Source organism: Meleagris gallopavo, chromosome 3 (genome assembly GCF_000146605.3).
Source record: "Meleagris gallopavo isolate NT-WF06-2002-E0010 breed Aviagen turkey brand Nicholas breeding stock chromosome 3, Turkey_5.1, whole genome shotgun sequence".
In the NCBI taxonomy this organism is placed as follows: Eukaryota; Metazoa; Chordata; class Aves; order Galliformes; family Phasianidae; genus Meleagris; species Meleagris gallopavo.
Window position 1 is genome coordinate 8401899 of NC_015013.2, and position 12043 is coordinate 8413941.

The 12043-nt window shown below is 40.0% G+C and overlaps 1 protein-coding gene across 2 annotated transcripts; it reads left to right on the forward strand.

Moving 5' to 3' along the window:
* Positions 1-1256: 1256 nt before the first annotated feature.
* Positions 1257-11764, forward strand: LOC100551099 (TBC1 domain family member 7). 2 transcript variants are annotated; one of them, XM_003204743.4, is made up of 9 exons: positions 1257-1358; positions 1999-2197; positions 2313-2433; positions 3382-3462; positions 5113-5300; positions 6447-6584; positions 7866-8011; positions 10601-10730; positions 11488-11764. In XM_003204743.4, exons 3-9 carry the CDS (start codon positions 2322-2324, stop codon positions 11572-11574), a joined length of 882 nt encoding a protein of 293 aa, XP_003204791.1. In that variant the 5' UTR covers positions 1257-1358; positions 1999-2197; positions 2313-2321; the 3' UTR covers positions 11575-11764. The 2 variants fall into 2 exon arrangements, with proteins under 2 accessions (XP_003204791.1, XP_010706645.1); XM_010708343.3 differs by having other exon boundaries at positions 1999-2115.
* The last annotated feature ends 279 nt before the right edge of the window (positions 11765-12043 follow it).

Consider the following 12043-nt stretch of genomic DNA (forward strand, 5'->3'; position numbering starts at 1 on the left):
AGGAATGAAGATATTTAACACCTCTAGCCAAAGGGCAAAAAAATCTTTTATTTGGGTTATGAAAGAGCGGGTCCAGAGGAGGGCCACTTAGATGATCAGAGGGCTGGAGCACCTCTCCTATGAAGAAAGGTTGAGGGAACTGGGCTTCTTTAGACTGGAGAAGAGAAGGCTCTGGGGGGACCTCATTGTGGCCTTTCAGTGCTTGAAGGGAGCGTATAAACAGGAGGGGAAATGGCTGTTTGCATGGGTTGATAGCGATAGAAGGGGGAATGGTTTTAAACTGAGACAGGGGAGGTTTAGGTTAGATATTAGGAGGGAGTTTTTCACACAGAGGGTGGTGAGGCACTGGAACAGGTTGCCCAAGGAGGCTGTGGATGCCCCATCCCGGGATACATTCAAGGCCAGGCTGGATGTGGCTCTGGGCAGCCTGGTCTGGTGGTTGGCGACCCTGCACATAGCAGGAGGTTGGAACTGGATGATCATTGTGGTCCTTTTCAACCCAGGCCATTCTATGATTCTATATGTCACGCCATCACCTGTGTGCTTGGTAACACTGATTCACAGCATATAGAGCCAATTAGCCATTTTCAGTGCAGGCGTATGTAGAAATTACAAAAAAATAAGGCTGTTAAAATAAGAAGGTCCAACTCTTTATAGAGCTGTCTTAAAACAATAATAATAACAGAAGCTTAGCCATCATTTTTTTCATTAAATGATGAATAATAATCATCCATATAATAATAACCGTTAGCAATTCATGCTAAGCCTGTGGCTTAAATTTCATTTGTGTTTTGAAAGCCTTGAATTGAATTATTTATTTCATAGCAATACGTGCTATGTGTATAGCAACAGTGACCGGGATGCTTGGTCGTGGTTTAGTGGGAAATATTGGTGACAGATGGCCGGTTGGACTGGATGATCTTGGAAGCCCGTTTCCAGCCTTGATGATTCTATGACTGATCATCTGTATTCTCGTGATACAGCCAGCCTCCAATAGCTCCAAAGAGCCATCTAGCGATGGAAAACAAAAAATTGCAAACCCACAGAGATGGCAGCAGGCTGCCACCTGCTGATGCGCGAGCAGCACTTCACTGAGCACAACTGCCTTGCTAACAGCGACGGGACGAGAGGAACGGCCTCAGGTTGTGCCAAGGGAGGCTCAGGATGGGTATTAGGAAAAAAATTCTTCTCATAAAGAGCTGTGAGGCACTGGAACGGGCTGCCCAGGGAGGCGGAACTGAGGACCGAGGACGCAGACGCCAGAAGCGGCAGCCCCGCCTCCACCCCTGTGAGCGCCAACCCGCCCCTCTGAGCGGGCGGTGCCTGCGCATGCGCCGTGAGGAGCCCGTCCTGCTACAGTAGGTGCTGCGGGCCGGTGGGTGGGTTCAGCATTCGGTCCCGCTCGCGTCCCTCTTCCGTTCGCCGGGCTCTCGGCCTCAACACGGCTTCCGTGAGCTGAGCCTGCGTGCTGCCCAGCGTGTCCCTGGCCTTACGTGTGCGGGCACAGGGGGACGGCCGGCTTCGGCTCTGCGCTGCCGAAAAGTATTCTGCTGTATGGTTTCTGGCCGGTCTGGGTTTGATCGTACAAAGCTGTGAAAAAGGACTTAATTTAGAAAAAAAAAGAAAAAAAAAAAACCCAACCAAAAACAACACCACGACCAACTAGGCCTAGTTGATGTGGTGATTTGTTGCTAAAACGTGGTCTTTGTTGATGTCTGCAGATGCTTTGCTGCTCCTGTGCGTTTCGGTGTATTGAGGAGTAGATTAGTTTAACTGGAGGAGTCCTTCAGTCATAACAAGGCTGCTCCGCCAGATAGCCTGCCAACGTTGCTGCCATCACTGTCCTTAAAGGTTAAGGTCCTTTGTAACCCTTTGGATTAAAAATTAGAGCTTTGTTATATACACAAGCATGCAAGGGAGAACTGAGAATTGATATTTAAAAGGTGAAATGTAAGGAAAGACGTGGTACTCGCTGCAGCAGTTTACTGTTGTTTCCAGTATAGGGATGAGACGGTTGTGCCTCTCTAGTAATGGAAGGATAAACTCAAAACTGTGCCTGTGTCTGATAGCAACGTGAACATTTAATCCAGATCTGCAGCTTAAGAAGAGAGCTCGGTACGTTGCCTTGTTCTTCCCTGTCACCTCTGTGCTACTGAGGCCGACGTCAGTTGGCCCTTGTCTCTGCTTGCCTCGTCTGGTGAGTATGGAACCTGATGATTTTGTAACTTCTCTGCGTAACAGCTGTATGCAGTTTGGGTTTCTGTACCTTAGATTTTGCAACTCATAAGTTGAATTCTCCTTTTCTCCAAAAGGAATCAGCCATGGCCGATGACTCTCAAAGAAACTTCCGCTCGGTCTATTATGAAAAAGTGGGGTTTCGTGGAGTTGAAGAAAAGAAGTCATTGGAAATTTTGTTAAAAGATGACCGATTGGGCAAGTTGATTTCAATGTTTCCTCTATTACTTTGGTGATTTGGCATCTGGATGGGGAGGGAGTCATACATGGTGTATTGCTACTGTGCTTAGTGCACGTTAAAGTTTTACATCCTTTACCAAGGATTCTTTTTTCCATCTTTTTCCACCCTTCCCTTTTCATCTTTCAGTACAAGCAATCCCTTGAGTTTCAAGAATTTGAGAACCTGATTTTTAAAAAATATCAAACATCTGCATGCTTGGTGTTTTTTTTTCTTTTTTTTTTTATTCTCTCATTCTCTATGGTCAAGAAGCTTAAAGTTTTCTTTTTTTTTTTAATGAAAACAGTTTCTATCTGAAAATATATTGTCTCCTGCTGTTAATTCCATCTAACTTTGTAACATGATGGTTTTATTATTGATGCTTATCTTTTATGAATGCCACATCTTTAATAGAATGGAAAGATAGATGTCCCTTTAGCAAAGTCCCTAATTGCTTTGAGATAGCAACACAGTTTACAAAATGCTTATAAAAATGGTAGTTTCTTCCTGATGAGACATAGGGTAGCTTTAGTTGTATTGTAAATCAAGTCAGTGCAGGTTGCCCAAGGAGGTTGTGGATGCCCCATCCCTGGAGGCAATCAAGGCCAGGCTGGATGTGGCTCTGGGCAGCCTGGTCTGGTGGTTGGCGACCCTGCACGTAGCAGGGGGGTTGAAACTAGATTATCATTGTGGTTCTTTTCAACCCAGGCCATTCTATGATTCTATGATTTTTTTTCAGAGGAAATACTGTTGCAGTTTATTAGACACATTCTATTCTCAACTGAACAAGTGAAAGCATTTGTTAATAATATATCATGTAAGTGTGGATTTTGATCTGCAACTAAGTATTTGTCATATTTAGATAAGCAGAGACTCAAAACTGTTATTCTATTAAAACTTTTTTATCTTAAATTTTTCTTTCTCTACAGATATTGAGAAGCTTTGCACCTTCAGTCAGAGGTTCCCTCTCCCATCCATGTATCGTATGCTGGTGTGGAAGGTTCTTTTAGGTATGAAACAACATCTGAGTAAAGCAGTGATTAAGTTTAAAAAGCTTGGCAAACTATGCAAATGTATGTTTATGTTTTGGAGAAGTTGTGTTTTGCAAGATTTTGGTTTGAAGATTACTTCTGTTTTTGCTTCTGGCTTTAAATGATATTTGCTGTTTAAGAGGATATGAGCCAGAGAAAGTTTATAGCCCAGAAACAATGAAAAAAAACAAACAAACCCACGAAACATGCAGAGATTCTATTCTCCTTGGAGTTCGTTAATCATGTGATCAATTGAAAGGCGCTAATCACTTTTCACTAAGTGGTCAAGTGTGTTGGATTTACTGGATTTGAGACCATGACACTCGGAGACAGGGCAGATTGTGGAGGGTCCCGGAGTTCTGACTCACAAAAGGTATCAAGAGAGGTTTTCTTAGAGGGCCGAATGTAAGCAACACTGCCAAATTGAGTGTGAAATAGGGTGCATGACTGAATCTTTGGAAGAGAAAGGTGATCTACTGTCTTGTTGACCTCTCATTCAGGTGTGACTCAGGATGGTGTTGAGGCTGAAATAGTTTATAGACATGCCAGTGTTAAGATTCTTTTCTGTCTTCTCTGCTTAAGAAAAGCAGTTGGCAGTGTGTAACGTAACACAGATGCGTTGGATCACATAAAAATGTCTTGCTCCATCACAGCTTTTGCAGTGCAAATAAGTTTGTGGTTGGGAAATAAAGGATAAGTTACTATCATGCTTGATACTAAAGCATGTCATGGTTTAACACTTTGACAGCAATTCCTCCCCCTCCCCCTTCCCTTTCAAATGAAATACGAAAGCAGCAGGTAGCCTGCTTTAAGAGTGAGTTTTGAAGAATGTCTTGTTCTCATGGGTTTTTACAACAGGAAGAATTCTGCTCCATTGGTGATATGAAAATGGTGTTTTTTCATTTTGATGTTTCTCAGATCTTCTTTTTACTGTAGCCAGTGACAGCTTTGTTGTGAGCATTGCAAGATTCAGCTTTGAGTTAGAATCACAGAATCACAGAAAGGCCTGGGTTGAAAAGGACCACAATGATCATCTAGTTTCAAACCCCCTGCTGTGTGCAGGGTCACCAACCACCAGACCAGGCTGCCCAGAGCCACATCCAGCCTGGCCTTGAATGCCTCCAGGGATGGAAAAGGAAACAATGAAATGCCGAGTGTTTCTTCTGGATGTCAGAAACAATTTTGTTTTCTCTGCCTCTTTACTTGGATATATATGTATCTATTTGCTCTGTCTAGAAAACTATTTATATTGTGCTGAGAAAGTCAAAAGCCCTGCATCAAAAGGTGCTTGGATGGTATTCTTAAATTCTAATCTGCAGTTGGTTCAACCACGTGGTTGATTTTGCTTCTAGGTGTGATTTTAGAGAGAATTAATTTCTATAACACGGTGTGCAAAGGTGTTTCCAGCAGAGATCTAACATCAAATGAAGTAATAAAACTGTAATGTATAGCATCTTTGTATTAGTTAATTGTATGTATATTCTCTGCCGGGTCCTACATTTCCACAGGCTGGAGTGTTAGTAGGAACTGAAGTTAGGCAGATCTCTTGGAAAGAGAGTTTTGATGTTTTTTCTCTTTATGGATGCTTTTCTTTTTCTTCATTATTATTATTATTATTATTATTTTTAGGAATTATTCCTCCTCACCATAAATCTCATGCTTTGGTGATGAACTACCGGAAGGAGCAGTACTGGGATATCCACCATGCTCTTCATGTAATTCGTTTTATCAATGACTCTACCCCACAGGTAGATGTTTTCCTTCGCATACATCAACTGGAATCAGGCAAATTGCCTCGAAACTTGGCTTATCCTTTGGTAAGTTTCCATTCTAATAATATTTGAGTCGTAGAATTATAAAATCACCAGGTTGGAAAGGACCTATAAGATCATCTAGTCCAGCTGTTCACCTATCATTACTTCCCTCTAAGCTACTAAAGCATATCTTGCAGCACCTCATTTAAATAATTTAAAATTTTTAAAGTAATTTGCTTTTAAATCCAGATATTAATATTCTGCCTTCCTTTTTCTGTTAGTCTGAACTGATCTGGGTCTGTCATATAACTCATGTACTCTCTGGTTTACAGTATGCTCTCTCATGGGTAAAGCAGGTTTGTATTTTGTGTCTGTAGTGTGATTTGTGGGCTTCGTATATAAGCCTCTGTAAAAGAAGAGGTGATGAAAGGGACCATGAACTTTCTGAAGCAGACATTACCTTATATTTTACGTTCACTTTCCGTGCTCACTCGAGCCCAGCCTTATTACTCTTCATCTGTAGAAAAGAGTGTATCTATAGAATAGTTAGCTCAACTCTATCCTGTGTGCAGTTACACTTAGAACTGTGTTTTAGGCATCCTGATACTTCTTGTACCAAGGATCTTTTCTTCTGGAGAAAATGAAATAGTGTGCCCATCACACACTTCTAGACTTGTATTGTGGGGAATAAGAGTATCATCATCTGGAAAAGTTGCTTACTTGTCTCTGGTAAGGTGTTTTATCTCAAATCAAATAAATAAGATGAAGTTAGGGATACAGCTCATGGCTGCCTTCTTTTCTTCTGTAATTAATATCCATGACAATGGTGTTTGAGGTGCCTGTTTGGCAAGGGAAAGGAAAAAAAAAAAAAAGTGGGTTGTAGAAATAGGAATATTGCAGTGCCATCAGGAGATGAATTCTCATTTGAGAATATTTGGGAACTTTGAATCAGAGTTGATCCAAACTCCTATTGTATGGTTTGTTTTAAAAACAAGACAAATCTTATTTGTTCTTCTTTATTAGATATCTGTCACCATAATGCAGCTGTTTCCCAGTGCTTTATTTATAAATATGTCAGGGACAGCTGGCATCTCTCTTTATATACTTAGATTCCATTCTCTTTTTGCAAAGAGCAGGGAAAAGGGATGTACAAATAATGTAAGTCTAATTCTACTGCGTAGTTAGTTTGTTTTTCACTTTGTTTTCCAGGAACCAGAAGATGAAGTGTTTCTTGCAATTGCTAAGGCAATGGAGGAAATGGTGGAGGATCCTATAGAATGCTACTGGCTTGTCAGTTGCTTTGTGAATCAGCTTAACAGCAAGCACAAAGATTCATTACAACAACTAGTAAGGATAAAATACTTTTGTTGTGTGTGTGTGTGTGTGTGTGTGTGTGTGTGTGTGAGTGAGGAAAACTGTCAGAGGGAAAGAAGTAAATAAGTCATAGAAGCCTTCTGAGCTTCTGATGCCTTCTGAGCATTCTGATAGTCACAATGAATAGAGACAGCTGGAGTGTCAGAGGCATTACCTGTGGATTCTGTCCTGGCAACAGTTCTAAGAGGAAGGAGCAGTGCTTTTGGAATTGTGGTTGTATTATCTGATAGGACACTTTGCCTAAAGTAACATTAGAAAAAAATTGGTTTTGTTTGCTACATTATAGTTCTCAATTACAGTTTTTTTAAGCTTAGCTGAAGCTTACATTGCATTTAGATGAGTTACGTTTCTCAGTCACTTTGGAATTTTGTTTAAAACAAAGATGTAAAAAGCTTAAGAACGTTTAGATTCATGTCTGCTGCTTTGCTGGCTTGTCCTTAAGAGTCCAATACTGCTCACCCAATACTGGGTGATAATGAGGCAAAGCACAGCTCTTTTTCTAGATGCTATGTGCCTCAATTACACAGGGAGTATCCCTGAGTTGTCACTGTAATATGCACATTGTACCAAGACTGATGGATAAAGGAAGTGGTTTTTTTCCTTGACAACTATATTAACTCCTTATTTCATTATGACAAAAAGTGTAAAGACACTCCAGGATTTATGAAAACGTGCATTGTGTTACATTAGAGCTTGAGCAAAATGATAACCATTCACATTTTTAAGCCTATTTGTGTGCTCATCTGTTGCCCTTTCTATACATGCTGTGCTTTTAAATAGTAAATAAATGCCCAGCTTTTTATTTATTGTGCAGGGATTTAGTCTGAAAATTGATTTTCTTGTTTTTGGTGCATCGTGTGTAGGTTGTTATGATGTGTGCTAAGGTAATTAGCTTCAAGGTGGATGAAACTCAGTGTTACTTGTGAGGACAACAGCAATTAGTGCAGCGTGAATCTCTGCATTACCTTAAGCCCTCCAACACCTGCATTAGGGAAGAGTGCATGTATATTTTTGAAGTCCTGCTGGTGGTCAGCAATTTAAGGAACCTGGGGCTGTTTATTGAGTGAGTTTATTCAAGGAGTCAATTTCAGAAATCAACAATACTTCTATTTTGGAACACTGTTTTTACTTAAAATAATACAAATTCATGATTTAAACATGTCTATGCTTACAGGATTTTGAAGGTACTTCTTGTTTTACAGTGTAAGAGTGTGCAGCAGGGAATTATCTAAACTTTTGCACTTCCTTTCTCAGCCAAAAATTCTGGAGCAGTATTTAAACATTGAAGACAATAGGCTTCTGATGCATCTGAAGGCATGTGCTGCGATGAGCAAGCTCCCTTATGATCTCTGGTTTAAGAAGTGTTTTGCAGGCTGTTTACCTGAGTCCAGTTTACAGAGGCAAGATTTTTTTTTTTCCTTTCTGTTTGTAATTCCATAGTAATTTTAAATTGTTGTTACCGCGTGCATTTTACCTGTTGTGTAGTTTTGGAGTTAGCTTCATTGCTGACTTGGAAATGATATAATTTTGTTTTGATCTATTTGTTACTGATGCAAGATAAGCTGTTTGTGATCACTTCTAGCAAGGAAGGAGATGAATATAGCAATTTATTCTGTTAGGCACTTCTCACCTCCTAGGATTTAGAACTTCTGATCCCCTGTTAGTGATAGATAGCAGAAAGGAGTCAGTTCTCAGGCTCTTAAACTGAAATCCTTGCTTAGGGAGCAATGGTTATACTGTATCATTATCAGATGAAATAGATTTTGGTAATGTTTATTTGAACAAAACAATATTAGGGCACGTTTAGCAACACTAGGTTAATAAAGTCCTTATTCTGCAGTTTGCAGTTTCAGCATTACCCTGTGTGCTTGTTGTTACGTGGCAGGTTATGCCCACCAAGCACCTGTAAGCAGTCTATTCTGTGTTGTGGCTCCATAATACGGAGTTTAAAAGCTTTTACTCTTGTTTTAGCTACAGAATCAGAGCACTGGAACTTCTGGTGGCACAACAGTTCTATTTACCAACAATTTGTATGACAACTTGATAGATGTGCACTTTGCCTTTGCCAGTTTAGGTTTCTAAATTATTCAGTTGTAATCAAAATGGCCATATTTGCTAAGGAAATAACATACTTTGTGGGCAGCGTGTGACAGATGAACTTAATTAATGCTTGGAGATTCAGTTTGGATCAGAATCTGAAAGCCCAAATGCTTATCTGAAATGCATCCAAATGGCAGTATTAGAACTGCTGAGAACTGCAAACAGCTCCCCAGCTCTCCTGTGAGTTTTACTTAATTTTTCAAGTGACAGCTGATTTGAGCGTGGTGTTTTATGATTTAATTTAACTTCTGATTTAATACTGTATTTCTTAGAGAGGTTGCTTGCTATGTCTAAGTTGTAGCTCTCTCTGGCAGGCAGCAAAATTGAAATTTCATCTTTTTTTTCTAAGATGTACAAGATTTGTGTACACTGTACAGAAATTTTATCCAGTAATGGTGAGATGGATTCCTGTATTCCTGACAGGGGTTGTCATTTGGTGTATGTACTTTTACAGTGCCACTCCTGTGCTTAACCCTAGCTAAAAATTGCACATCAATTTATTCTAAGTGGATTTGGGAACTAATGTAGAGTGCTTTCATGTAGAAACTTCCTTTGAGCTTATGCAGTGTTTTTGCTCTGCTTGCCCTGATGAAACTGACAAAAATGTGACTTGAGTCAGAGTTTGAAAAGTAGACACATATAACAGCAGCAAAAATTCCATATTATGAATTAAGAAAGACTTTGCTTAAAGGTGTGATAGGAACTCTCATCTGGCCTTTGAAGCTCATTATACCTGCATTGTGTTCTCATGGCACTCCAGGCTGAAGTCCAAGTTCTTCCAAGAGCAAAGGTCATGCCAAAATGGAATTGTCTTTTGAAGAAACACACCTGCAGATCCAAGTTTATAGGTGGGCTGGAGGAGATGTTTTCCACTTAACTATATTCAGAGATTATAGAGAATGGTGTGTGATCTCTGTCTCCTGTGGTTTTATTTGAAAGGAGAAACACTTTTCACAAGTACCTGGATGGATTAAAGAAAGCTAATCCTCAGAAGGTCTTTCTGACACGGCTCTTAAATGTGAAGAACTGAAAATAATGCAGGAACATTAAAGCTGCCATCTGACAGATGGTCTCACACCGGTTTTGGATAATCTTTCATCCCCTGTCTGTTGAGTTGGGCCTGAAATAGAGCTGCTGGATGAAGGGTGGTTTCAAATTGTTGCAGGCTGTTTTTGTACTGTGAATCTCTTCCAGTAGTTACAGAGGTTCTGTTGCTAAAGAACGTGCATTCTGTGAATGCCTGGTCTTCTGGTTTCCTTAAAACTGTGAGCACCAGGCCTGGCTTTTACAGGAGGTAGAAGTGCTTTGTAGTTCTGAGAGAGTCTGTGCACAGTGGAATGAGATGCAACACTTGAATTTGGTACAAGGAACAACTATTAAACATTACGGACAGAATCTTGCTGATAATTACATCTTCTAGAGAAATGACTTGGAATGTTTTGCTGCTTGAGATGTAGTGATTGAGGATTTCATTCTTCTGAATGTTCAGTTACCTGATTATTTGAAGAATCTCACTATTAAGCATGCTAGCAAATTGTTTCCTTTTTTGCACTAGGAAAAATTCTCACCCTTACCAGACCATATGGAATAGTTGTTACAGTTCAGGCTGTTAAAACATGATTTGCCTTTTGCACTTGTGCTTGTAAGCAGTTCCATTTCTAAACAAGGACATGCCATCTTAATACATTTGCTTGCCATCACTCAGTACAGATTGAGGAACTGATAAAATGTCTTTTATTGACTGTGACCTGAATAATTCAATATACTAATTGCTACTCAGGAAAACAATCTGAAAAAGATAATTGCACAAACGCTGTTCTAGCAGATATACAGGCAGGTAAGGACTACAGTAATGCTTGGTGATTCCTTTATCATTTTTTTTTTTCCAGGGTTTGGGACAAAGTTATCAGTGGATCTTGCAAAATTCTTGTTTTTGTTGCTTTGGAGATATTGTTAACCTTTAAAATGAAGATAATCACACTGGCCACTGCAGAAAAGATCACCCAGTTTTTGGAAAATGTAAGTGAAATGTAATACTTTACTCTGAGCTGTGTAATTACCTCGCGTGGCCCATAAAAATGTCTTTTGGCCTCGGTCATTTGTTGTTTTAAACATACCAGAAGAAGGGAAGAGAGGAATAGTTTCTTCAGCAGGTAAGGCTTCCATAGAATGAAAGGATTGTAGGCTATAGGTAACATGTTATTTATGTTTGTGCAGATTTGACACCATTCCTTGTGATAATAACGTTTGTTTTTTTCCTGTGAAAATAAGCATGGATGAAGTTGGATTAATTTTTCCAGACCCTCTTACCAGGACTGGTGTCTTGCACCCCTCCTGTTCCTTTTCTGGGCATGAACCTGTAGGCTCAGGGCATGCTTTTTGTTGTTTTGGTGTTGGGATCTTAAACCTAGCCCTGAACTTTCCCTTTGTGGAAAGACATGAGTGTGACAACAGGGTTGTAGAATCCTCACGTGACCTAGGGTAGCTGGATTGGAGGAGTTTATGGTCATGGATGGGCCATTGTAAGTCCTGTCTGATGACAGATGAGGGGTGTAAAGTAAGAGAACCTTGGGTTCTCCTGTTCTGTAAATAAGTGTTGTGTCTAAAGCTTGAGGGTGCTTGTAGGATGTGAGGGATGCTAGGGCAGGGAGGTGGAACTGTAGTTTCTCTTTGTATGAAGAGATGAAGCTTGAATTGGAGATCCAAAATCTGTATTTAAAATGAAACAGTCAACATAAAATGCACTGACAAGGCATCTTAACTCAATCTTTTGTAGATTCCTCAAGATAACACTGATGCTATTGTCAGCAAAGCTGTAGATCTGTGGCGCACACACTGTGGGACTCCAGCACACTCTGTCTGAGAACTTTCTTCATTTATGACAGCTTGGAAAAAAAAACAAAAAACATTTACAAAAGTTTCCTCTTACTGTTCTTCCTCTTTGTGGTATAATGTTCTTCATTTCCTCTCCAATTCAAAGATGCTATTAAAGCATTTCATGGCTTAGGGATCAATGTGCAAATATTTTTCAATAAATATGGATGGAGTGAAAATAGTGAGTGGTGATATGATTATGCCTAGGGCATTTTAATCCAGCCAGCTACACTATTCTGACTGCACAGTGTGTTCTAAGGCTTTTGGGGAAGTAAATCTAACTCCTGGAGCAAGGTAAGCAGGCTGACTTGTAGAAGATACTTCTGTATGCCAGCTTATACTTGATAGAACTAGTTACTACTTGGAGGTGAACGTGTGGTATCTTTTATTTTGCTGGAACTCGGTGAACAAAACACATTCCTTTGCTGGAAATTTAACAGTGCTCTATCAATACCATA

Excerpts from the sequence above, each read along its gene's own strand:
- LOC100551099 (XM_003204743.4), top strand. The coding sequence starts at position 2,322 with ATGGCCGATGACTCTCAAAGAAACTTCCGCTCGGTCTATTATGAAAAA. Across the intron at positions 3,463-5,112 it reads GGTGTGGAAGGTTCTTTTAG|GAATTATTCCTCCTCACCAT; the intron begins GTATGAAACAAC and ends TATTATTTTTAG. Across the intron at positions 8,012-10,600 it reads CCTGAGTCCAGTTTACAGAG|GGTTTGGGACAAAGTTATCA; the intron begins GCAAGATTTTTT and ends TTTTTTTTCCAG.